Source organism: Silurus aristotelis (assembly GCF_946808225.1).
Source record: "Silurus aristotelis genome assembly, chromosome: 2".
Lineage (NCBI taxonomy): Eukaryota > Metazoa > Chordata > Actinopteri > Siluriformes > Siluridae > Silurus > Silurus aristotelis.
In genome coordinates this window covers 24,706,626-24,732,939 of record NC_139575.1, presented here as the reverse complement: position 1 = coordinate 24,732,939, position 26,314 = coordinate 24,706,626, and the positions used below count along the sequence as shown (strand labels likewise).

The following is a 26,314-nucleotide window of genomic DNA, read 5'->3' as shown; positions in this document are numbered from 1 at the left end:
ATAATTTAGCAATTTATGTAGTCCTTTACCTACACTACAGCTGTATTGTTTTATCTGTTACACCATGACTTTGTAATGGAAAAAAAAATAAACAATTATTTTGGTCTGCACGATATATATATATGGAGGGATGACACTGAAACCTTGGACAGTGTAAATAAATAAATTAGATAGATAAATACTAGAATAATTATACTAAATATAGCAGAATAAATAGTCAAATAAATCTATTATAACTATTAAATAACATAGTAACGCTACGCTCAGTTACAAAGTCATTTGCCACTATAAACTCTGTTAATAACCAGGATGAGCAGGATCAATATGGAAAATTAATTATTGAACCATAAATACATATATAACTAGCATACTTGCACTCTGATCACAATGTACAGATTCTTGAACTATTTTGTAAGAATAAGGATAATTAATAATCCCTACTATTCTCTCCGTCACCTTTCTACTCTCCTCTTTTATTCTCTCTCTCTCTCTCTCTCTCTCTCTCTCTCTCTCTCTCTCTCTCTCTCTCTGAAGGTTCAACATGGATGGAACTGTAATGCATGGACATTTGGTGTCACCCAGATGAGGGTGGGTTTCCTTTTGAGTCTGGTTCCTCTGGTTTTCTCCTCATGCCATCTCAGGGAGATTTTCCTTACAACTCTCGCCCCTGGCTCACTCATTAGGGGTTCAACTTATAACAGATAAACTTATAGGCAGTAACATATACATTTACACTGTATCACTCTTTTTAATGTTCTGGTTATCCCTGTAAAACTGCTTTGGGGCATTGCCCATTGTTAAATGCGCTATTCAAATACAACTGAATTAAATTGAATGAATTCCTACATGCTTTTAAATATGGCCTTTGTTCAGGTCACTGGTTTTATTCCATATAACTCCATTTGATGTATATAGTGCACTATCCAAGGTGTAGGAATCACATCCTATATAGTGTACATATGAAGAGAGTGAGCAGTTATTTGAGATTCAAGCAACACCCCCCCCCCCCACCACACTGACCGATGTGCACTGCGCATGCGTGTTATACCCACACTCACATACAGATCTACGCGTCGAGGTGACGCTGACGGACGCTTTGCAGCTAAACCGTCCATAGCGGCGTGAATTGGGACTGTGTGGAGGCGTAAAAGCTCAGCGACTCCTCATGGTAAAAGTAAACGCGGCTTTTTTTTTTATTTAGCAGAAGAATTGAAAACGCATTATTTTGTTTTCGCTTGTCCGACTGAGCTATTGGTTACGTTACTTACGTACCTAGCTTTGCTAGCTAGCCTCAGTGGTGTCGTTTTGCAACGTAGGCAACAACGGCGTAAGTAACATGCATCGTTGTGGAACAAAATATATATAATGTATGCATATGTAGCTGTTGTTTGCGTTGAAAAAACCTAAAAGAATCAATAAGAAGGAATGAGTTTAGCAGAAAATAAATTTTGCTCCGGTATTTCGGCTAAACAACATGGCGTCATTTTGAAGTTTGGTTCTACCGGTTCGGACGCGCGTGCACGTCTGATATCGCGTGGTACCCGCGCCGCGCACGGAGCATCGTGCATTTCTCTAAGCCGCTGCATTTCGTCCGAATTTTTTCATTTCTCTGGATCTGCTGAATGACCCCCCGGTTCTACAAGCATCACGGCAACGAGTCTATTGTGAGACAAAATGGCGGATCGGTCGCAGAGGACCGGAGCGCGATCTCAATTATTGGGAATGAATGAATAAATGAGTAAATTAATGATGAACGTTCATCCTTTTGTTCATGTCATTTAACGCCGCAACCTGCAATTTATTTTCTTGTTTTGCGTCTTTTGGACGTCGCACGGGTTTTGTTATTTCGTCCTCCGGCAGCTGGGGCTCACACCGGAGCCGAGGTTGTTTTAACGGGGATTGTTAACATGTAACCAGGTCGCTTTATGATCTCCTAATGAGGACTGCTCATTTTCACAAACAAAAACAAAACCCACACTGATTTTAAACCCCCAAAATCACTAGCTATCTGTAATAATTAACACAGGCTAATGGTTTACAAAATAATTTCCCAATGCTCTCTGTTAATGCATTTACAGTATGGTTTATTCGGCTTCCGTACCGGTTTGTCCCTGAAGTGTCTTATGGGAACATTTGAAAAAAGAATTAGTTGTACTCCAGTCCATCACAAAGCACCACACACATTCACATACTCCTCTTTACCTAACAGCAAGTACCATTACCACTTCACTTGTTTGATTTATTTTTCTTTGAGGAAATCTGGAGAACACTAAAAACTGATGCACCAATGACCCAGACAGATACTTGCAAAACATTTCCGTTTATGGCATTTAGAAGACATCCTTGTCCAGAGCTACGTACAAAAGTGCTTTGAGTCTCTTATCAATGAATAGATCTACACTGGTATGCTAGATTACAAACAGACAGGTGGTAATCCACTCTGAATCAAACCCAGGGAGCTTGGACGCGGTGAGATAATGTTGTAGTTTGTCAAACTATTTTGATTACACGCTTATGCGTTTATTTGCACATATATGGAACGAGCAGTATGAATGGTTGCACAGAAATGGACGACAAAAATATGCGCAGATCATTACTTATCGGTGTAAAACACATCATGAACCACTTTCACACAAAACGCCGGTCACCGGATCGCCATGGGCTCGGCGCTCGTTGCATTGCACCTCCAAAACGATATGGCCTCGTGGTTTCAAAACGGACACTATCGCTTGAAATCTTCGGGGAGCATTTTTCCAATTTCCCCATCATTGTTTATTCTGTTCTGTTTTGCATTTTGGAACACACCTGTTATTAGTTGCAGCCTCAGTTGTGGATTTTTGGGAGTGAGGGTTTATATGGTTAAAATTTGGTTCTTTAAATATAAAATAACTTCACTTATGCGGTTGCTAATTAAAACATAAAAAAGAGCATTTTATGTTCTCTTTTGCGAGTTCTACAATAGCATTTTGTTTCATTTTTCCCTAACTATTGCAGAGTACTTCACTGTGTTTTCCAGACGTTTTATCTGTGGAATTTCTCTTCTCTTCCCCTATGTTGATGCGCCCTGGCATTTTCAGGACCTGGGGTGAAAAATAAATTGGTAAAAGAAAAAGAGAAAAAAAAAACAAATTGTATACACTTTTGTATACAACGGCAACTCCAAATTCGCCTCGAGCAAGTGTTTGCTCGGACCGGAAGCGTATAGCACCATGTCGCACAGAAGAAGCCGGAGTGGTTCTCCACCGTCTTACGGCACCAACAGCAATGACCCTCGTGACCTGGAGCGAAGGATTTTTGTCGGCAATTTGCCCACTGCTCATATGGCGAAGAAGGATATGGAAGAGCTGTTCAGGCCATATGGGAAAATACAGGGTTAGTACTCGGTGTACATATCCAGAAATCATAATTAGCTGAACTGAGGAATAATGAGGTTTCTCTTTTAAATTTGAGTCTCCTAATTGAAACTGGAAATGGAATCTGAAATGTCATTGAAGAGTTGTAAATGGAGTTTACAAAGTTTGCATCAAAACAAAATATGGACTCGGCTGTAGAAACGAAGACCGTTTTCCCATAATCACCCAGAATCATGTTTTCCTGCGTAAAACTGTTCCTTTTTGCAGCCTTGTCCCTGTTTCGTGGGTATGGATTTGTGCAGTTTGAAAAACCAGAAGATGCTGAGGCAGCTAAAGCAGGACATAACGGTCGGCTTTATAGAGGTTATAAACTAGGTAAGGCTTTATACCGTGGATTATGTTGCAAACGTGCACTGATCTTGCCATATTTTGCTCTATTACTAACTGGCCTACTGGCTGTAGCTTACAGGGCATACGCTCAATGATAATGGCAAGCCCAAACGTGTTACATAAGTTGTTTAAAGGTGCAGTTTGTTGTCATTTCGCGTATTATTGGCTCAAGGGGTGGACAAATCTTCATTTTATTAGCTTGCCCACCAGGCAAGAGACACAATCTGATTGCCCAGTCCAATGTTGTTGCTGCCTAGAGGATGACAAGACTGAAAAGCTGGCCAGCAAGGTAGCTAGTGAAATGTATTAATACAGACTAAGCAAAATGGATTTGTAGCACACGGGTTTCCACACTTTTTTTTTCCTGCTTCAAGTAAACCTGATTCAAATAACTCGGAGAGGGCTGGTAATTGTTAAATTGCGAAAAAAGGATATGCCAGGACAAGGCTCAGGGACTTAGGTAAACCTAGTTTGTTGTGCCTTGTGACAGATCATGCCTCGGCTGATGTGTGGAGAGCAGCACGTGTAATGTATTGGACTAGTGACCTTAAAATGAACTTGCCTCACAATCAGTAGAGGGCTTTAAAAACTTTAATCTGCACCTTTAAATACATTGCTACCCCTCAAGTTCTAGCATGCCATGGATATTAAGTTTAAGAGTTAGTAGAATCTGACATTTGGAAAGCCTGTGTATTGTGCCTATATGATGAAATACAGATGAAAAATGAGTAAACATTGTATGATAACCACTCTGATAAGATTAGCATAATTAGTGTTTGTGTGAATAGCAAGCACAAAATAGCTTTATTATTCTGGAGTCTGTGCTATTCTCTTTAGTGATCTTAAAAAAACAACAAAAAAAACAGAACTGAACTATGCTGTTTGAGTGTTTACTTTTAAATAAATGTATATATTTAAAAAACGTGTATTCTAATTGTTTTCCCTTTGTTAGCTTTGTGCTTAAGTGGGACGTCACAAAGCTTAGGTTCTCTTTAAATATTTTGTCTTTGTTTTTTTTTGTTTTTTTTTGTCTTTCCCCCCCCCCAAAAAAAAAATTGATGTTGAACTTTGGGATTGGTTTGTTTTTTTTTAGATGTAAATATGGCTGCAGAGAGACGACAGAAACCCAGGTCAAGTCCTCCACGCAGGTAAAGTATTGTCAGGAGTCTACTCTGAAGGTTTTGGTGACAGGTTTCTGGTAAATTTGTTTTATCCCCGCCTTCAAATGCATTTGCATTTCCGGACAAGAACAGCAAGATTTGTTAAAGGCAACAGAAAACTTGCCAAAATTGTTTTTTTCTCTTTTGGAGTGTGTCCTTATGGATCATCATTTATTCACAAGTATTTAGTTGTTTGTTGAAATAAAGTTGAAAGGCCAATCTAAGACTATTTTCCTTGGTGTCCTTGTGTCTTAACAGTGTGTTATTTATTCTGTTAAAGTCTTTAACTCTCAGTAACCGTGTCTTTGTTCATTAATGACTGCGTCGAACTGTTGCGAAACAAAACAAAAATAAAAAAATTTAACAGGACTACAAACAGTATTAGATACTTTGTGATCGCATAATGATTGCGCCAAAAATTTCCGTTCGGATTTTTACGATATAAAAGTGCCACGTTTTTGGAGCATCTGCATCATATTTTATTTATTTTGTCTGTCATACTTGAATTCTCAGTTTTCTTACTATACATTTTCTATGGCAATATGCTTTTGGTTTTTTGGTAAATCCTTAAAAAACGCATAAAAAATTAATTATGTAAAAAATAAAGCAAACCTGCAGGAAAATACTGGAGAGAAAAAACTAAACAAATGTTTGTATTTGGACGCCCCGTTAAAGCTTTAAGCATAAAAATGATTGATTTTGCACTTTTTTGCTTCTCTGCACACTGACTGGTTCTGAAGAAAACCTGCAAGCTTCAACTGCACCACCAACTCGTAATGGCAACTTTGAAGATTTGGTGTTTTATTTTCCGTGAACGTTCTATTTGCAGTTGAAGTATGGCTGAGTAACGGGTAACTCTTCTGTTGAGCATCGTTTACCATTTCAAGGTGTCTGTGCGAGTCACTGATCCTGAGCCTATTACATGGTGTTAAGTGCTAAAAGCACAGTTCATGTAAGACTGTCACAACCATGTTTCTGACTGGTGCTTTTGTCCGCTTAGGCCTGCTGGTTATGGGGAAAGCAGAGAGCCCCGACCCCGTTCTCGATCCCCAATGCACAGTCGAAACTCCCGCGAAAGCCGGGATGGCAGAGACACGAGGGAACCTAGTCGAGAACCACGGTCTGGACCACCACGAGATCACGACGAGCGATACAGGGGCTCAGACGCAAGGGATAAAGACTCACGAGATGCTTCTCACAGGTAGTTGCCCTGCTACCTTAAAGCTCATTAATTTGGAGAAAATTGTAGATAAGTAGGTGATGGGTTGATGGTTGTGTTGATATTTTTATTGATTGATATATTTAAATGTTGAAGCAAACTTTGGAGTTCTTCACTGTGTAATTTGATGCTACTATAATGAGTAAAGAAACAGAGATGGATTATGGCTGATTTTGCACCCTAAATACTTAAAAGCATGTTAACAGTATTGACCCTGGAAAAATCTTTTTTGTCGCAGAAATGATAGTTATGACAGATTTTACCGTGGGGAATATGAACCGTACCGCAAGAAAGATGACCCATATGCCGAACGTTACAGAGAGAACTGGAGTGCCAGGAGAGAACCGGAAGGTAGGTCTTGCCAAATCTGTGTCAATTCCTTTTGTAATATATGGACAGGTACAGTGAGGAAAATAGGTATTTGAACACCCTGCTATTTTGCAAGTTCTCCCACTTAGAAATCATGGAGGGGTCTGAAATTGTCATCGTAGGTGCATGTCCACTGTGAGAGACATAATCAAAAAAAAAAAAAAAAATCCAGAAATCACAATGTATGATTTTTGAACTATTTATTTGTATGATACAGCTGCAGATAAGTATTCGAACACCTGAGAAAGTCAATGTTAATATTTGGTACAGTAGCTTTTGTTTGCAACAGAGGTCAAATGTTTCCTGTAGTTTTTCACCAGGTTTGCACACACTGCAGGAGGGATTTTGGCCCACTCCTCCACACAGATCTTCTCTAGATCATCAGGTTTCTGGCCTGTCGCTGAGAAACACAGAGTTTGAGCTCCCTCCAACGATTCTCTATTGGGTTTAGGTCTGGAGACTGGCTAGGCCACGCCAGAACCTTGATATGCTTCTTACAGAGCCACTCCTTGGTTATCCTGGCTGTGTGCTTCGGGTCATTGTCATGTTGGAAGACCCAGCCTCGACCCATCTTCAATGCTCTAACTGAGGGAAGGAGGTTGTTCCCCAAAATCTCGCAATACATGTCCCCGGTCATCCTCTCCTTAATACAGTGCAGTCGCCCTGTCCCATGTGCAGAAAAACACCCCCAAAGCATGATGCTACCACCCCCATGCTTCACAGTAGGGATGGTGTTCTTGGGATGGTACTCATCATTTTTCTTCCTCCAAACACGTTTAATGGAATTATGACTCAAAAGTTCTATTTTGGTCTCATCTGACCACATGACTTTCTCCCATGACTCCTCTGGAACATCCAAATGGTCATTGGCAAACTTAAGACGTGCCTGGACACGTGCTGGTTTAAACAGGGGAACCTTCCGTGCCATGCATGATTTCAAACCATGACGTCTTAGTGTATTACCAACAGTAACCTTGGAAACGGTGGTCCCAGCTCTTTTCAGGTCATTGACCAGCTCCTCCCGTGTAGTTCTGGGCTGATTTCTCACCTTCCTTAGGATCATTGAGACCCCACGAGGTGAGATCTTGCATGGAGCCCCAGTCCGAGGGAGATTGACAGTCATGTTTAGCTTCTTCCATTTTCTAATGATTGCTCCAACAGTGGACCTTTTTTCACCAAGCTGCTTGGCAATTTCCCCGTAGCCCTTTCCAGCCTTGTGGAGGTGTATAATTTTATCTCTAGTGTCTTTGGACAGCTCTTTGGTTTTGGCCATGTTAGTAGTTGGATTCTTACTGATTGTATGGGGTGGACAGGTGTCTTTATGCAGCTAACGACCTCAAACAGGTGCATCTAATTTAGGATAATAAATGTAGTGGAGGTGGACATTTTAAAGGCAGACTAACAGGTCTTTGAAGGTCAGAATTCTAGCTGATAGACAGGTGTTCAAATACTTATTTGCAGCTGTACCATACAAATAAATAGTTTAAAAATCATATATTGTGAATTCTGGATTTTTTTTTTTTTTAGATTATGTCTCTCACAGTGGACATGCACCTACGATGACAATTTCAGACCCCTCCATGATTTCTAAGTGGGAGAACTTGCAAAATAGCAGGGCGTTCAAATACTTATTTTCCTCACTGTATGGTTCATTACAAAGAGGCCTTTCTGCATCTGAATTATGACTTCTGATGTGCAGAGGAGCGAATGCGGCCTGAGGAGCGCAGGAGAAACGAGCTGTACCATCAGTACTATGAGGAGCTGCAGAGGCGGTATGATGCTGAGAGACCTGTAGACTGCTCTGTCATCGTAGTCAACAAGCAACAGAAGTGAGTCCCTTTTCTTTTCTTTTTTCTTTTTTTTTTAAATCAACAAACTCCATTAAAGAAATTTGCATTTGCAGTGCAAATCTACATTTATTTACATTGGCTGTTTACACTATTTACATTATCACTGATTAAGCAAGAACATTTTCGAGGCAAACTTTCATTGTCATTTCTACTATATATAGCCGACGCAGTACACAGTGAAATGAGACAACTTTCCTCCAGAACCCTGGTGCTACATTAAACAAAATAGAGCTTCAACACACAACATAAAGCAAGGACTAAAGTGAGGGTCCTAACCACATAAAGTGCATAGTGTGCATAGTGCAAACAGTGCAGACAGGCAGGAGGGTGAAGATTTTGTGTGAGGGGTGTGTGGGGTCATCCACAATTTTGTTGGCTTTGCGGACTCAGCGTGTGGTGTAAATGTCCATGATAGAGGGGAGAGAGACTCCAATGATCTTCTCAGCTGTCCTCACTAACCGCTGTAGGGTCTTGCGATACGAGATGGTGCAGTTCCCAAACCAGGCAGTGATGCAGCTGCTCCGGATGCTCTCAGTGGTCCCTCTGTAGAACATAGTTAGAATGGGGGAGGGAGTTGGGCTTTCCTCAGCCTTCTCAGGAAGTAGAGACGCTGCTGGGCTTTCTTGGTGATCAAGCTGGTGTTAAGTGACCAGGTCAAGTTCTTCGCCAGATGTACACCAAGAAATTTGGTGCTCTTGACGATCTCTACGGACCATCCATCAATGATCAGTGGAGAATGGCCGCTCTGTGCACAACCATCTCTTTGGTTTGGTCAACTGTCAAAGACAGAGGTTGTTGACTCCACACCAGGCTGTTAACTATTTCACGTCCTCTCTGTATGCTGTCTCAATCAGGTGCTGAAGGATGATTGCATTAAATGCTGAACTGAAGTCTATGAACATGAAGTCTACATAAGTGTCCTTATTGTCCAGGTGGGTGAGGGCTAGATGGAGGGCCGTGGAGATGGCATCGTCCGTGGAAAGGTTTGGATGATATGCAAACTGCATTGGGAAGGGTGGAAGCTGGGTCTTGATGTACCTCATGACGAACCTCTTGAAACACTTCATTATGATGGGTGTAATTGCGACAGTACGATAGTCGTTGAGGCAGGAGACTGTAGACTTCTTCGGCACGGGGATGGTCGTTGTCTTGAGGCACGTAGGAACAACGTGGCTGTTTAGGGAGATTTTGGAGATGTCAGTGAAGACATCGACTAGCTGTTCTGCACATTCTGTGAGCACTCTGCCTGGAACATTGTCTGATCCAGTAGAGAGTTTTTCTCACTTCATCTGTGGATAGACGGAGCACCTGGTCGTTGGGAGTGGTGGACTTCCTTGCCTTCACTTTCTGAACCTTAAACCGGGCATAGAAGTCGTTCAGCGCACCTGAAAGGGAGGGGTCATGGTCACAAGCGGGTGAAATTGTCTTGTAGTTCGCAATCGCCTGGATGCCACAAGCGATTTTTAATAGACAAGTTGCTGTCTAAAATAAATCATAGGTCTTTTACTGGTGAACTAGTAGTTACAGAACATCCATCTAAATGCTGGGTAAAATGCTGGAGCTTCTGTGTACTAGTTTTTGGGCTGATGAGCACAATCTCTGTTATCAGTATTTAATAATAAAAAGTTACGTGTCATCCAATCTTGGATTATGTTTATGATTCACCAGCGCGAAATGCGTATACTTGGAATGTTTCCCCCGGTCTTGAAATTTTGTTCAGGGGTGTGTGTGTGTATGTATATGTGTATATATACACACTATATATACACTGGAGATCAAAATTAGAGAACAATTTATAAACAATTGAATAATTCTGAAATAATGTTATCTTTACTGCTCAACAGTTGAGGGAGTTTTTGTCCTGTCTATACCATGCTACCAGAACACCTTTTCCACAAAATAACTTAGGCATTAAAAAAAAAAACAACATTATTTTGCAGAAAACACACTGATCAAAATTAGAGAACACTTTCAGATACCTCCCAGTTATTGGTCTTAATCTGGTACCTGGTGCTAATTTCCTTGATTATCTGTCAACCACTATTTAACTGGCAGCCTAACTTCCAGTTTCACTGACTCTGCAAGATGGTGGGCCGTTCTAAAATGACTGAAAGCCTCCGGCAGCAGGTTGTCTAGATGAAGGCCAAAGGGATCACCCTATAAGACAAGTTGGTTGTTCCAAATCTGTGATTTCAAGAATATTGAATCTTTACAACATCACAAACTCATTCAAGTCCACCAAGAAGGATGGTCGTTTACGGAAGACAAATACAAGAGAGGACAGGATACTGCGGAGGATCTCAATGGGCAATCGTTTCCACACTACAGCTGGAATTGCTCACCAGTTCAGCGCTGAACAGGGTAAGGATCTGTCTCGTCATACGGTGTCTCGACGTTTAAGAGCATTTGGACTGAAAGCCCACTCTGCAGTGACCAAACCTCTCATTAGCAGAAAGAATCAAAAGGCTAGACTAAGCTTTGCTGAGGAACATGTTGTGTGGACAGAGGAGAACTGGTCCAAAGTTCACTTCAGTGATGAAAGCAAGTTTAATTTATTTGGGCATCAAACATTATGTTCGGTGACAAACTGGAGAAAGACTGAACCCAAAGTGTGTAAAGAAGTCAGTGAAAAGTGGAGGAGGAAGTGTCATGGTTTGGGGCATGTTTTCTGCAGCAGGAGTTGAGCCTCTTATACAGCTACATGGCAGAGTGAATGCAAATGTTTACCAGAACCTTCTTCAACAACATATGGTTCATTCCCTGCGTTCATCACCCAATCAGCCCACAGTGTTCATGCAGGACAACACTCCATGTCACACAGCAAAACGGGTAAAGCAGTTCCTTGAAACTGAAAACATTGAAATAATGACATGGCCTGCCCAGAGTCCTGATCTCAACCCAATAGAAAACCTCTGGAAAATCCTTGGTCGACAAAGTTATGGCCAAGAAACCCACTACAGTCACCGAACTGTGGAGGAGCCTGAAAGAAGAGTGAACCAAAATCACACCAGAGCAGTGTGAGAGACCAGTGCTGTCCTGTGGCCGCAGATGTGCTGCAGTCATTCAGAGCAGAGGCCTGCACACTTCCTACTATTTGCTGACTGTTGTAACCTTCAGAAAATTTTGTTGTAATGTTTTTCCATGCTACAGTCTTTGTTGTTCTCTAATTTTGATCAGTGTGTTTTCTGCAAAATGTTTTTTTTTTTTTTTTAAATCTCTTAGTTATTTTGTGGAAAAGGTGTTCTGGGAGCATGGTATAGACAGGACAAAAACTCCTTTAACTGTTGAGCAGTGAAGATGACATTATTTTAGAATTGTTTATAAATTGTTCTCTAATTTTGATCGCCAGTGTGTGTGTGTATGTATACGTGTGTGTGTGTGTGTGTGTGTGTGTGTGTGTGTGTGTGTGTGTGTGTGTGTGTGTGTGTATGTATATATATATATATATATATATATATATATATATATATATATATATATATATATATATATATATATATATATATATATATATAATCCAGTAAAATATTAACTTATCAGCAAGAATTCCACCACACGCCCAAATAAGTCCCTTTAAGAAAGAGGTCCTAATATCAATTTATGTGTATAAAAGACAGAATCAACCTCTTCTATTCAAATCTCTGCACTACCCTGGGCAAGACCAAAGAGCTGTCAATGGACATTTAATAGAAAAAATTAAAACACAAAAACCTAGAATGAAATTAAATAATTGTAACTTATATAAATAGAATATTTTGAAGGTGATGCTTCATAAAAAAAAAAATCTGTGCAACTGCCAATTCAAAAAGAAAGAAAAAATAGAGTGAATTGTCTAAATGAGTTTGTGTCTGTGTAAAGTGACTGTGAATAATGGGATATGTATATACATTGCTATTAACATGTTACAGAGAGGTGAGTTATTGTACATTGCAATGGCATATGGTAGGAATGATATCCTGAACTGTTCTTTGTGACAGCAAAGCTGAATATCTGGCTTTCTGTGACCAATTTCTAACGCTACTTGTGGAGTTATGCTGCCTTGGAATTGCCGGGAAATATAGTGGTGTTAACGTGACCAGTACGTGTTCAGAATTGCAGAGTAGGGGAAATGTAAGTCGGCGGAATGTATGCACCGCAGCTAAAGGTTCACTACCCGGAAAGCAAATACGTTCCTTCACGGTAACATGTCTGAGATTACACAATCTCTCATTCACACATGCAGCAATCCCTCCACTTTTCTTCTTACCACTGAGCATCGCGTCTCTGACCGATGAGTTTAAAGCTGCTCTCTCAGTATTACTTCTGGGTCCGAATCAGCACGCACAGTTCATCCACCTTATTACACAAGGACCGCACGTTCCCCGTGATAACAGACGGAACCGGCAGTTCAAATCTCCTCTGGTTCTCTCTCCTCTTCGTATTAGCTCTGCACCTGGGTCGTTTCCTCCTGATCTCTGGGGGAATTTCGTGCCTGACTCCGGTGAGAAGCGCTGGTTTGGAGAGCGTAAGCAGCTGATTGCATGTGTACTTAAACACAGTACCACTCTACTGGGCCCCACTCCTCACAAAAAGTGCTAAAAAAAAAGTGTAAAACCTGTGTTGTAATCATACTGAGTGGGTTTAAAAAATCAAAACTAAGCTCTTTGGCATCAAATCGACTCGCCATGTTTGAAGGCAGCGAAATGCTGAATATGACCCCAAGAACACCATCCCCACTGTCAAACATGGAGGAGGAAACATTTTGCTTTGGGGCTGTTTCTCTGCTAAGTATACAGGAAAACCTCACCACATGAACCATGCACTATAGAATTTTGGATGAGAACCTTCTGGCCTCAGTCAGAACAGGAACATGGGTCGTGAATATGTTTTCCAGCATGACAAGGACCCAAAACATACGGCAAAGACAACAATCTGATTGTCTTGTAGCCAATTATAGCCGTGTGCAGGTCTACAATTTTGTCCCTGACGTCCTTTGACAGCTCTTTTGTCTTACCCATGGTGGTGGAGAGGTTTGAATAGAAGAGGGTGATTTATGTGACTGGTGCCTTTTATTAACCTGAGTTGATATTAAGAGTACCTTCCTAAAAGGACAGGGCTAATTTGGGTCAGTGGGAGTCAGAATTCTTGCTAATTTTGTATATTATAATCAAGTGACTTTTTTTTGATAAAGGAATTTTGTAAATTTACCCCATTAAAAAGTAATTTACAGTCGAATTTTTATGGTAGGTTTATTTTAACAGAGAATATTGGACATTTCCAGAAAAAAGAACATAAGGAAAGGAAATTAATTAAATTAATTAAATAACATAAGGTAATTTAATTTAATTTCATAAATTAAATCTACATTAATGTTTAATGTAGATTAAACATTAATCTACATTAATTTGTATTTGATCGAGTATTTGATCCTGTACTCGATCAAATACATTTTTAACCTTTCTTTTATGTTCTAGACTGTATGTTTTTTTTTGTTTTTTTTTGTTTTTTTGTCGCTTGACCATAATAAAATATACACATATATACATACACATATTTTTTATTTATTTTTTTTTTAAACCACAATTGCACATGGTAATCTGTTTTATAGTGATTGGACTTATAATAATGCTAACAGTGTGCCCTCTTGGTCTGACCTTCTGTAGAGAGTATGCGGAAATGGTGGGGCGGAAGGTCCGAGATCAGGGCATGGTGGTGGACCTCATCTTTCTTAACACAGAGGTTTCCCTGACCCAGGCTCTGGAAGACGTGAGTCGAGCTCGCACACCGTTCGCCATCATCATCACCCAGCAGCATGAAGTACATCGCTCCTGCACAGTCAACATCCTCTTTGGCACACCACAGGGTACCAAAAACTTGGATGTCTTGGAGTAATAACCTCTTTATGTGAATTTATTAAATATACAATGTAAATTATTTAGAAATTCCTCTTTTGTTATTTCTTTCCAAGAACACAGAAATATGCCCATGCAGGATGCTCTGGTATTAGTGGCTCACAACTATGGCACCTTTAAGATAGAGAATCGTACCAAAGAGCGGGATGAGATCTCAAGAAAAGCTGCAAAAATGGCAGATGAGGTGTTAATGAGAGAGCATGACCGACAAGGCCACCCAGTCTCAGTACTGACTTCTATAACGCTGCTGTCGGAGGGCAGGTATGGACAAACAAATGCGTTTCTAATTAATACCAGCATTTATTTATTTTTGTGTGTGTATGTTCTAATAATTGTATTGCGTTTGATTTGTTCAAGGTTCCTGACTCCTCAAGAGTTATCCCTACTCATTAACTATCTACAGGATAAGCGTGATCGTATTGTCCGAGGCAACTCAGACTCTCACCTTGGTAAGCTTGTCCTCAGTGAATCAGGTAGATATATTCCTCATCCACTTTATTATATAAACCTGCAACCTAATCAACTCTAATCAGCCAATCATGTGGCAGCAACACAATGCAAACACATCATGCAGGTGCAGGTCTCGCGCTCCAGTTACTATTTACATCAAGCATCAGAATAAAGGTGGTGTGAAAGCTGTGACTTTGATCATGACATGGATATTGGTACAATCATTTCAGAAAATTCTCTACAAAATGGTTGCTTATTTTTTTTTACTTCCTATAGACTTCTGTAAGATAAAAAACACTGGTCATTTAACTGGCTGTTTAAGCAGACCATCTGCATATGTGTTTTATTTACTTTAATTTTTAATTGTTTTTTTTCTGATAACAAGAAGCATGCCACAGTTAAAATCATTCTTTTCCCCAGACTAATGTTTAAATTGAAAAACAAATTTTTTTTTTAATTGAAGCCTTTGACCTGTTCTGCAGGATATTTTTTTTTTCCAATTGTGCTGCTGGCATATTAAGCTGGTTAGATAACGATTGTGCAGGTGTTTAGCTGTTCTGTATAAAATGGTCTGCGCTATGCGACATTAGAATGCTGGTTATTTTATTTTTGTTTGTTTTTTGTTTTTTTAATGTTTCCTTTTTTGTGCGCAGTGTCCCATCAGTCCTCTGCAGCAGTCACTCATGAGACTCCTCAATCCACCCAAGCTCTTGCCCCTGTTTCCCACCAGACACACCCATCCGCACACTCCATGCATAGCACCCACCTTCCTGCTGCCTCGTCTAACACCACCAGCCAACAGCAAGAGCTGCAGGCTAAAATTCTTAGCCTCTTCAACAGTGGCTCAAGCTCCTCGGCGTCCCAGACCCAGGCAGCAATGTCTCAGACTCAGGGCTATGGATCCACACAGGGCTCGAGCCTTTCCACCTCCAATTTGTCCAACTTGGGAATGTCCGCTCATGACTCTCAGGACATGAGTCCACACATGGGCATTCGGCCCCCTGCTAACAGTGTAGCAGCACCGCAGGGGCTTCAGAGAGCTGGAACTAATATCAACTTCGACAACCCTAGTGTACAGAAAGCCCTTGACACACTCATCCAGAGCGGACCTGCCATTAACCAGCTGGTCAATTCAGCGAATCTAACAGCCAGATCAGGCCAGGTGGTGGGCCAAGGAATGAGTCAAGGTTATAGTCAGGGAATGGGACAAGGAATTAATCAAGGTATTGGACAGGGGGTGAACCAAGGTATGGGACAGGGCATAAACCAGGGGGTGGGACAGGGGAAGAACCAAGGTATGGGGCAGGGGATGAGCCAAGGTATGGGACAGGGCATAAACCAGGGGGTGGGACAGGGGATGGGTCAAGGTTCTCACTACCAACGTCATTTTTGAAGCACATTCGAAGAATGTCGGCCTCTTGAAAAACACGGTTGTATTGGAGTCTGCTTTTTATTTCTTTAAAAAGCAGTTTTCTTAAATTTCTATACTTTTGTTTCTTACATTGTGAATGTTTTGATTCATTACTTTTATTTTTCCTTGCGACCAGAAGGAAATTGTGATGGATGTAAATCATTCATGAGGAATTGACTGGTCTGAGCAGATGATTTTGAATATTTTCCTTGTGTTTTATATAAAGTGTCATTTGTACATAATTAATAGTGATCCAATAAATGATTGTTGACACGAAATGTTTGTTTCTTGGAACACGAGTGCACTGAAAAGAAGACTTTGTACAAATCAGTAATAAAATGGTATTAGTTTATTGCATTTTGTGCTGACGAATCTATAAAATGGAATGGGAAACTGCCAGTAGCCATAGAGATAAAGCATTTGAAATGTAAAACTACATTTGCGTATTTTTTTTCTTTTGTACCATGAAACACAATATATAATATTTATTTATTTAAAATATTGAAGTCACACTTACACAAAAAAATAAACACTTCAACACTAATAATATTTTTATGTACATAAACCCTTTTCACCCTGACACATGGTCCCTAATGCTTTTAGTGCATACGTACATGTCTGCACACATGCATACACACGCACATACATGAGAAACTGAAACAGTTTTTCATAACTGTTAGCAAGGAGAAAAAAAACTTAAACATCTACATACATTGTATATCTTTATATATCTTTACAGTGGGTACGGAAAGTATTCAGACCCCCTTAAATTTTTCACTTTTTGTTATATTGCAGCCATTTGCTAAAATCATTTAAGTTAATTTCTTTTCCTCATGAATGTACACATAGCACCCCATACTGACAGAAAAACACAGAATTGTTGACCTTTTTGCAGATTTATTAAAAAAGAAAAACTGAAATATCACATGGTCCTAAGTATTCAGACCCTTTGCTGTGACACTCATATATTTAACTCAGGTGCTCTCCATTTCTTCTGATCATCCTTAAAATGGTTCTACACCTTCATTTGAGTCCAGAAATTTTTGATTATACTGATTGGACTTGATTAGGAAAGCCACACACCTGTTTATATAAGACCTTCCAGATCACAATGCATGTCAGAGCAAATGAGAATCATTAAGGTAAAAGGAACTGTCTGAAGGGCTCAGAGACAGAATTGTGGCAAGGCACAGATCTGGCCAAGGTTCCAAAAAAATTTTTGCTGCACTTAAGGTTTCTAAGAGCACAGTGGCCTCCATAATCCTCAAATGGAAGACGTTTGGGACGACCAGAACCATTCCTAGAGCTGGCCGTCCGGCCAAACTGAGCTATCGGGGGAGAAGAGCCTTGGTGAGAGAGGTAAAGAAGAACCCAAAGATCACTGTGGCTGAGCTCCAGAGATGCAGTCGGGAGATGGGAGAAAGTTGTAGAAAGTCAACCATCACTGCAGCCCTTCACCAGTGGGGCTTTATAGCAGAGTGGCCCGACGGAAGCCTCTCCTCAGTGCAGGACACATGAAAACCCGCATGGAGTTCTCCAAGATGGTGAGAAATAAGATTCTCTGGTCTGATGAGACCAAGATAGATCTTTTTGGCCTTAATTCTAAGCGGTATGTGTGGAGAAAACCAGGCACTGCTCATCACCTGTCCAGTACAGTCTCAACAATGAAGCATGGTGGTGGCAGCATCATGCTGTGGGGGTGTTTTTCAGCTGCAGGGACAGGACGACTGGTTGCAATAAAGGGAAAGATGAATGCGGCCAAGCACAGGGATATCCTGGACGAAAACCTTCTCCAGAGTGCTTTGGACCTCAGACTGGGCTGAAGGTTTACCTTCCAACAAGACAATGACCCTAAGCACACAGCTAAAATAACGAAGGAGTGGCTTCACAACAACTCTGTGACTGTTCTTGAATGGCCCAGCCAGAGCAATGACTTAAACCCAATTGAGCATCTCTGGAGAGACCTAAAAATAGCTGTCCACCAACGTTTACCGTCCAACCTGACAGAACTGGAGAGGATCTGCAAGGAGGAATGGCAGAGGATCCCCAAATCCAGGTGTGAAAGACTTGTTGCATCTTTCCCAAAAAGTCTCATGGCTGTATTAGATCAAAAGGGGGCTTCTACTAAATACTGAGCAAAGGGTCTGAATACTTAGGACCATGTGATATTTTAGTTTTTCTTTTTTAATAAATCTGCAACAGTGTCAACAATTCTGTGTTTTTCTGTCAATATAGGGTGCTATGTGTACATTCATGAGGAAAATAAATGAACTTAAATGATTTTAGCAAATGGCTGCAATATAACAAAGAGTGAAAAATTTAAGGGGGTCTAAATACTTTCCGTACCCACTGTATATATATATATATATATATATATATATATATATATATATATATATATATATATATATATACACACACATATATATATATACACACATATATATATATATATATACACATACCCATTCTCTTCCAAACATTTACACAAAATGATTTGCACTTTGTTCCTGAATTAAAAAACAAGCTTGAAGAACCCTGTCTGCTCGTGTTATGGGTCATGTTTCACCTGTTTCAGATTCACTCATTATAACTGATGGACTGGTATCTAAAGACCAGGCTATATAGAGAGCTATACTCCAAACTGTTTGCATGTTTGCCTACTTTGTTACCTGGTTTGCAGGAGGTTACTGTGAATGGGGATAAGTTTCTAGACCAGTGAATAAAGCTACCGGTTTAAAAAAGATCTAGTTCTTGCTTATTAGAAGGATCACAGCATTTTACAATAAACAGATGTAATTTTTTTTTTAACAAGGTTTTTGTAAAAAAAAAAAAAAAAATCTGGCCTAACAGTTGACCGAGCATTTCTACATTTCCAAGCTGAGCTTTCCAGAAAATGCATCATACACATCACACACCGCACGTGTATTTTAAGGCTCAGCTCATACATAGCTGCCGAATTGTTGTTTCTGTTTAAAGCATAAGTAGAAATGTACAGAATTACATTGTGACCTCTTGGCTTAATTGGATCATCAAGCTTATTTTTAATTCAAAACAAAATAATATATTTATAATAGATATATGTCTAACTTAAATATACTTTGGTAATCCATTTTTTTTTTTTTCTGTCGATAAATTATCTCTGTATTTATAGTAGTAAAGTAAAATAACTATACCTATATTGAAACTATAATAAAAAATAGACTCGGGTAACCAATACACTCATTCACTTTACATAGTCTACCGATTATAGCCAAATAAAGCATTTGTATACAATATGTTACACCACGCAACTTGTAAAAAGAACAGATTGAACAAATCAACTGAGTGAATGTAATACTGAGAACCACAAAACATTTAAATATATATCGAGTTATATCAACTTGTTCAGGATAATGTGCATGCGTTGAGTAAGACAACGAAGCTGGGCTCTGGCTCCGTTAGAAAAGCCGTGGCTGGATATCAAAACATTCGAAATGTGTTTAAATTTCAACAAATGCATCATATATTTTTATTTTTTTAGAATAAGCTCTCAGATTGAAAGTTTGCTGATAGTTGAAAAAGACTGCAAAACCTACTTATCATTTCCAGTTGAGTTTACTGTGATCCCAAAGAACATTTCTCAGTAAGTCAGAGCTTCTCTAAGTCAAATGGCTGATAATGTATTTCATGTTACAATCCTGTAATTTCCACCAGTCTCTCCAAGTGCAGCTATGCTTGTGCCCAAAATAATGGGGCCACAAACTGTGGCACAATAAGCCGGAACCCCTATTGAGACATCATTCCCAAAAGATCAGAACACTACAGAATTGCTAGGCAGTGCAATTTTCTTTCTATCGTCAATTTTTCGTTTTCACACGTTAAAGCCAGGATTGGACATTAACACTCATTAATTCATTAATTAAGTATGGATTGTTATCTGGAGCCCTTTATAAGATGACAAAATCCTATCTCTGAATAGCTCGCAGTATAGTACAGCGTCGCTCTCTGAAACCACTCAAGGAATGTTTGGTTTACCGCTTGCTAGCGTGTTTTCCTCTCTGATAATGAGAAAGAGCGTGGGAGAGATGGAGAAAGAGGACATGTTTGTCCACTGTCTATTTCAACAGAGCCAGGCCCAGTAGTGGAAGCGCTTGTTATAGTCTTTGATCAATAATCATGTGTCTACTGTGATCACATTCGAATACAGTGTCAGGGAGTTAGAATGGCAGGTGATGAGGGTACAGTACAGTGTGTGTGTGTGTGTGTGTGTGTGTGTGTGTGTGTGTGTGTGTGTGTGTTAGGACAGCAGGTAAAGCATGGGAGGGTGAGACTGCATTGATTCCACATCTTGCTTAAGAAATGTCTTATACTGTGAAAAGTATGACATTGAAAAAAGTAAAAAGGAAATATACACATAGGTTCATGCAGCAAAGTGAAAACCATCTTAACCAGGTAGTATGTAACTGCAGAGAATCTGTCCGCTTTTCAACCATGACTAACCGTCGCCTTCTCAGGACTGCACTACGAACTCTTGCCACTAAAGGAAGCTGAAACTCTGTAAGGAATCCAGCGTGCTCAGACAGCAAAAGGTGCCCCGAATGACATCATCGTCATCATCGTCATTATCATCATCGCTGGAAAGAACATCAACCCTGAATAAAGTGCATTTCTGTCTCAGCCACCATAGAACAGATGTGACGTACACTCCTCTAGCATACAAAGGGCGTTGATGGCCTGCAGGACCACGAATAGAGCGAACGCAAAACTAATGTGCACGGGCATACGAAAACATCGAACCTTAAAGAGAAACAGTATTGCACACAACCTTTGAAAAGATGCGAATGAATCAATCGATGACACTTGTTTTGTACTTCACAACGGAATGCGTCGGAAAAGTAGGTCGAAAGGACAACTTTCGTACTGCACTCTCCTCACAAGTCTCCTGACAATCCTACTACATGAATATCGAAAAACACAACAGTACAGTATAATGCGCTCAAAGCTCCAGCCAACTAGGATCGTTGGAGACATGGACATGCCGCCTTCGAGCACTGCTAAATGATTCGCAACACAGCCATTAGCAACATGGGCTCTGACAGATCCCTCCCAAATTTTCTTCTTCCTATTTCCTACGTACAATTACACAATATAAACCACTGAAACAAATATTTGTACATGGATCATGCAAACAGCAATTAAATAAATCAGCAGGATCAAAATCGTCGAGTCAAACAAGCTCGTGATCGTCTTTTCTATTTTTTTCCTGGGAAACTAGGCTCAGTCTACGCAGGCAACACTTACTCATATATATATATATATATATATATATATATATATATATATATATATATATATATATATATATATATATATATATATATATATATATATATATGATGTATGATATATATGATGTGCGTTTAATACTGAATGCAAATAAGAGAGTGTACAATGTCTCAGAGTGAATTCTTAGTTTCGTGTTAGACCAGAAACAGCAACAATATTACTTACATGCTTTGTGGCATGTTTTCATTTAATATGGCGAATGTGAAATTTTAGTTTCCGCTTTTAGACTGACGTGAAAAAAGGCTGGCCGTGTGTTAGGGATTGTTTCAAATGCAACATGTATGTTAGGATTTCTACCCCTCCTTACCACTATAGTGTAATAACTTTTTATACCTGTAAATACTTTAGTTCTATGTATATACATGCAATACATATCTATTTGTATGCTAGCAGCTTTTGCAATGTGTATGGGACATTTTGAGCATTTTAAACACAATATATTGTGGTCAGGTGCCTTTGATCTTTCTCACTCTATCTCACACACACACACACACACACACACACACACACACACACACACACACACACACACACACACACACACACACACACACACACACACTCAAACCAAACACTCAGTATGTATGCTGTAAGTGCCATGACGACGAAAAAGAAAAACTGTTGTCACTTGCCTTTCCCTAGCTATGTATTATAAGTACTATATATCATAGGTCTGTTATTATAGAAGTGCGAGTGAAGATCATTTTTTCTCAGAGGAGACACAAAAACCTAGACTCTGACCGCTTTGTTGCACAGATAACCACAAGTGACAATGCCACAAAATGAAACCCACACATATATATATATATAATATCTGCATACGAAAATAAATAACATGATTACATGAACATTTTCGGATATTGCACAACCAGTCCTATATTAACTTTTGGATCTTACCAATCTCCAACATTCATATTGGTTTTAAACTACTTCACTGTAAAAAGACATTCTTCAGAGTGCTCCTTCGGCTATTCCCAACCACGCAAGACCGCAACTTAATACGTGGTTTGCATACGATTGGTACTGCATTCAAACTGAATGGAGGTTCTGGCCTTAAGGACACCTTTCGGTCTACATGCTGGTTTGTACTTGGTCCTGTGAAATGTTGAAGTTAGCTCCGACTGATAGTATTTTAATTGATATGTATTGTCAGTCATATGGCACAATTAGCATCTGTTTTTTTTTTTTTTTTTTTATATTTTGGCGTGGTCCAATACAGATTATATATAATGTGATTTTAATACTCTATATAGATCTTTCTGTAAATGTAATAAAACATATACATACATATATACATATACATATATATATATATATATATATATATATATATATATATATATATATATATATATATATATATAGTATATATGTTTTCCTGTTTGTAAAAAGCGAAAAACTCTTTAAGTTCCTATAGATGGATCATACGTACGCGCACGCACGCACACACACACACACACACACACACACACACACACACACACACACACACACACACACACACACACACACACACACACACACACACACACACATTTAATGAATCTACAGACTCATTAAATCACTTGTTACACAGTGGCTGCCAGTGCAGGTTGAGTGCTCGTATAGGGGGCTACAGTACGGTACGGTACACTTCCCAATGCCACAGTGAGAAATCTAAAACCATCCTGAAGACTCTCAGAGTCAACCCTGTGACATTAGGTCACATCCACTACCAGTGAATCCCAGAGAACCAATATTCCCAAATATCAGGCTCAGAGATAATACTGTTTTGACTCCAACATTCTGCTTGTTTCATATTTCCTCTCACTTACAACACTCAAATAATACAGATAAGTCCTGTTTGTTTTGCTTTTTTTCCTGTCATTTTGAAAACAGCAAATCACAGATCTTCCCACTATTGTTTTGGCACATATTGTGGTTGGCAGGGAATAGCTAATCCACATCCAACCAGGAGAAGTGAAAATGTCAGGGCAGACGCGGAGGATAACAATTAGATCCCAAAGACAAATAAAGTGGCAGAATTGTGCCAAGAAAACAGTGTTCCCAGTGTAGTCTGGGAAATTAAAATATTTCCACCTTGAATTTCTCCTAGCATGCTAGGTGGGTGGTGAAAGCGGCCACACCAAATGAAACATCACAGAGTGAGAGTCTCTTTCCGTGACTGTCAGTCCTACTCATGACACATGACTTCTGGTAAATCAGCCCACAATGTGGCAGAAATAGTGCTGCGCCACCATCTCTGTCAGCGCTTCTGTCCGAGTCCATCGCAAAATTCATTGCTTCATCACAGTGATGTAACGACTGACAGATCCTCAGCTTGTCTGGCTTCTGTTGTCTTCCTGGCAAGTTTAGATTTTTTTTTTTGGTAAATAAATAAATAATACAATTGAAAAAAAACAAAAAAACACACAGGACAGATAAAATCCTTTAAGGGAGCAGATATCTCTTAAAACCTTTCCCCATTCAATTTCTGCAACCCTCAATCATCTCCTGATTGGATGCGGAAAAGTAGGTGTTGGAGAAAACGTCAGGAATGCAGAAGAAACGTACTGACATCAATAGTTTTTCCTCGTATCATATGTGGCACTGAATTTGGCAAACAAATCATCGGATCACAAACAACAATGAATGCTAGTAGGCCAAGAAACATGCGCTGGCCATTAGGAGAACTTAATGGAAAATGAGTAAAAGGGGGCTTTATGAAATTTCATTAAAGAGGGAAAAAGACCTGTGGAGGCCCTGTTTTAGAGTGGGGGTTGAATAAGCTCAGGGAATTCTGGAATATTGTTTGGCCGTGGTAGCGGAATGTTTCGGGTTTGGCAGTATGAATGAGAAACTTGATAGGGTTGAGTTTTGGGGGATGGGGTCGTTCTGATGCAAGCTGTTCTTTCAAGAATAGATGGTGATGACCTCACGGCCTCCACCACGCACAAGGAGGACTCGGTTGAGACCCTCAGTTAGAACCTCAAGGAACTCCATATCTGAGAAAGAGGTTTAGTGTTAAAGGAAACATGGCATGTATAGACCACACAATTGTATATATACACAAACAAAATTTTGATCCACCAGCACGTCCAAGAGGCACAGAAGGTAAAATGTCTATTTTTACAAACAACGAGTGTTAAAGAAAGTGTAGGTAAGTTACTTATTTTTTCATTTGATTTTTTTTCATTTAACTTTTTTGTTTTATAAGATTTTAGTTCAATACCTTTATTAGAATATGGAGAGAAAGCGTGACTGTTGAGTATAAAGTATAATAGAGACATAAAGCCACTACAAAATTTCTTTAAAGATCAAACTATAGTATTAGATGATGGATATAAGCAGTTCTACTGAATCTGCAGCTACAAAAACCAGCTGATATTCACTTTTCAACAATGTTATACACTATAACAGCTTTCCTAGGTTCAGAGTAGGATGTCTGCTTTGCAAATATGCACATGGCCTTCTTTTAGGTTCTTTTGTTTCTTTTCTTTCCTGAATACATGCCTGTGGATTTGTGTGACTGTGTGCGTTTGTGTGTGGCAATGGTGCCTGTTATGGACTGGTGGTCCTTTCAATTTGTGTTCCTGGATCAGTTCTAAATTTTATCTTACCCTGAGCAGTGGTTACTAACAAAGTAGTTATCAAAGAAAAAGAAGAAAAAGAAGAAAAAGAAGAAAAAAAAAGATTTTGATACACACAGTGCAATCAAAGGATACAGTTCTCATCTCCAGTCCTGTTTTTGGGTGGACCAGGCATGTTGAGCAGGACCAACTTGGCCTCCCCAGATTTCTTGACAATTTCACCATTGAGTCTGAGAGCAGTGTGCATGCGTCTGACATTGGACTGATTTCTGTGTGAAGAATAAAACATATTTCAGCTATACAGTTTCATTAATGAAGACTGCAGCGATGTATATTTATAACCTGTTTGATGCACCTGATAGAAGGTGTGTATATGTATGTGTTAAGTGTGACAGTCAGTGACAGACATCGAAATCTAATACTCACAGATTCTCCCACTCGCTGATGCATGATAATCAAAAACATAAAAAAAGTATAAAAATTATAGTAAACAAATCATTTATGCAGTGTGATTACCCAATCACATCTAGACAATAAAAAAAACCCCATCTTTTAAATTGACTATCAACGTTTATTAACAAACAACTTTTCCCCTTTTGTCCAGAAGATGGCAGTGTAGCCCTGTGCAAGTACATTTTCTACATGCTTTGCGAAAGAGGCCATTTTCTGAGCTGTAAATATTCAAGGAGCTGTTGCTCATCAAATTTGACACTAAATGCATGCTTCTCTGTATATTGCTATCTCTATTTGACGTGTAGAAGTTACATAAAATATGGACTGCATGGGCCGTTGACACTCACGGTTTCATACTAAAAAGGTCTTTGATGGCTCCAGGTGTGCCGGCTCCTGGAGGTTTGGGCTGCTCTCCATCACATTTGGTTTCAGTCCATGTCATCTGGACAGCTGTACTGGGAGTCACAACCTCAGCGGCAGGGGACTGTGGGGTGGCCGGTGTCGGTGGGTTGGTGCTCTTATCGTGGATGAGCTGCTCCTGTGGAGGCGGGGATACAGTGACACACTGTAGAGGCAGGGCAAAGTACAACATGAACACATGGACAGTGTGAGGGCAAAGGAGGAAAATGTAAATAGAAGAGAGAGAACTGTTATATCTCAAGATGAATTTCTTTTGGAGTCAGAAAGCGGGAGAGGAATATAGTTACATTTGAAATCTCTTCACTGTGCCTCAAGGTCATCAAATAAGACCGTCAAGCACATGGCACAAAATGTGAACTACAAAAATGTACATATGCTCGACTTTTAATAAAAAAAAAACCCCAACAACAACAACAACAGATTGTAATAAGAAACATTCTAAAGACACAAG

General features: G+C 39.6%; 2 protein-coding genes and 1 long non-coding RNA gene across 30 annotated transcripts in view; 1 reads left to right on the top strand and 2 right to left on the bottom strand.

Annotated features, from left to right (window-relative positions):
* Positions 1 to 1,012: 1,012 nt before the first annotated feature.
* Positions 1,013 to 16,371, top strand: ncoa5 (nuclear receptor coactivator 5). Of its 17 annotated transcripts, none has more exons than XM_083530071.1 (11): positions 1,015 to 1,168; positions 3,078 to 3,372; positions 3,621 to 3,728; positions 4,837 to 4,891; positions 5,904 to 6,104; positions 6,361 to 6,473; positions 8,191 to 8,320; positions 13,984 to 14,183; positions 14,289 to 14,493; positions 14,590 to 14,681; positions 15,336 to 16,371. In XM_083530071.1, exons 2-11 carry the CDS (start codon positions 3,210 to 3,212, stop codon positions 16,073 to 16,075), a joined length of 2,007 nt encoding a protein of 668 aa, XP_083386197.1. In that variant the 5' UTR covers positions 1,015 to 1,168; positions 3,078 to 3,209; the 3' UTR covers positions 16,076 to 16,371. The 17 variants fall into 17 exon arrangements, with proteins under 17 accessions (XP_083386189.1, XP_083386201.1, XP_083386197.1 ...); XM_083530061.1 differs by having other exon boundaries at positions 14,590 to 14,705; XM_083530070.1 differs by having other exon boundaries at positions 1,036 to 1,174; positions 14,590 to 14,705.
* Positions 16,372 to 16,424: 53 nt separating this feature from the next.
* LOC310720508 lies at positions 16,425 to 21,364 on the bottom strand. Its single transcript, XR_014531758.1, has 2 exons — positions 18,533 to 21,364; positions 16,425 to 16,824 (listed from the first exon to the last, which is right to left on the bottom strand). It is a non-coding gene; the product is annotated as an uncharacterized lncRNA (long non-coding RNA).
* A 2,622-nt stretch (positions 21,365 to 23,986) lies between these two features.
* Positions 23,987 to 26,314, bottom strand: part of slc12a5a (solute carrier family 12 member 5a) — a 137,320-nt gene continuing 134,992 nt past the window's right edge. For 2 of the 12 annotated variants that reach the window (XM_083529067.1, XM_083529071.1), the window contains exons 23-26: positions 25,791 to 26,008; positions 25,417 to 25,431; positions 25,126 to 25,259; positions 23,987 to 24,405 (exon numbers count right to left, since the gene is read on the bottom strand). In XM_083529067.1, the coding sequence (XP_083385193.1) occupies positions 24,314 to 24,405; positions 25,126 to 25,259; positions 25,417 to 25,431; positions 25,791 to 26,008 (459 nt within the window). In that variant the 3' untranslated portion in view covers positions 23,987 to 24,313. Of the gene's footprint in view, positions 24,406 to 25,125; positions 25,260 to 25,416; positions 25,432 to 25,768; positions 26,009 to 26,314 lie in introns of those variants that run through there. The other 10 variants (XM_083529069.1, XM_083529072.1, XR_014531461.1 and 7 more) reach the window with 6 other exon arrangements.

Coding starts and splice junctions, on each gene's coding strand:
- ncoa5 (XM_083530061.1), top strand. CDS start 3,210: ATGTCGCACAGAAGAAGCCGGAGTGGTTCTCCACCGTCTTACGGCACC. Junction 3,373..3,620: donor GCCATATGGGAAAATACAGG/GTTAGTACTCGG, acceptor TCCTTTTTGCAG/CCTTGTCCCTGTTTCGTGGG. Junction 14,184..14,288: donor CCTCTTTGGCACACCACAGG/GTACCAAAAACT, acceptor TTTCTTTCCAAG/AACACAGAAATATGCCCATG.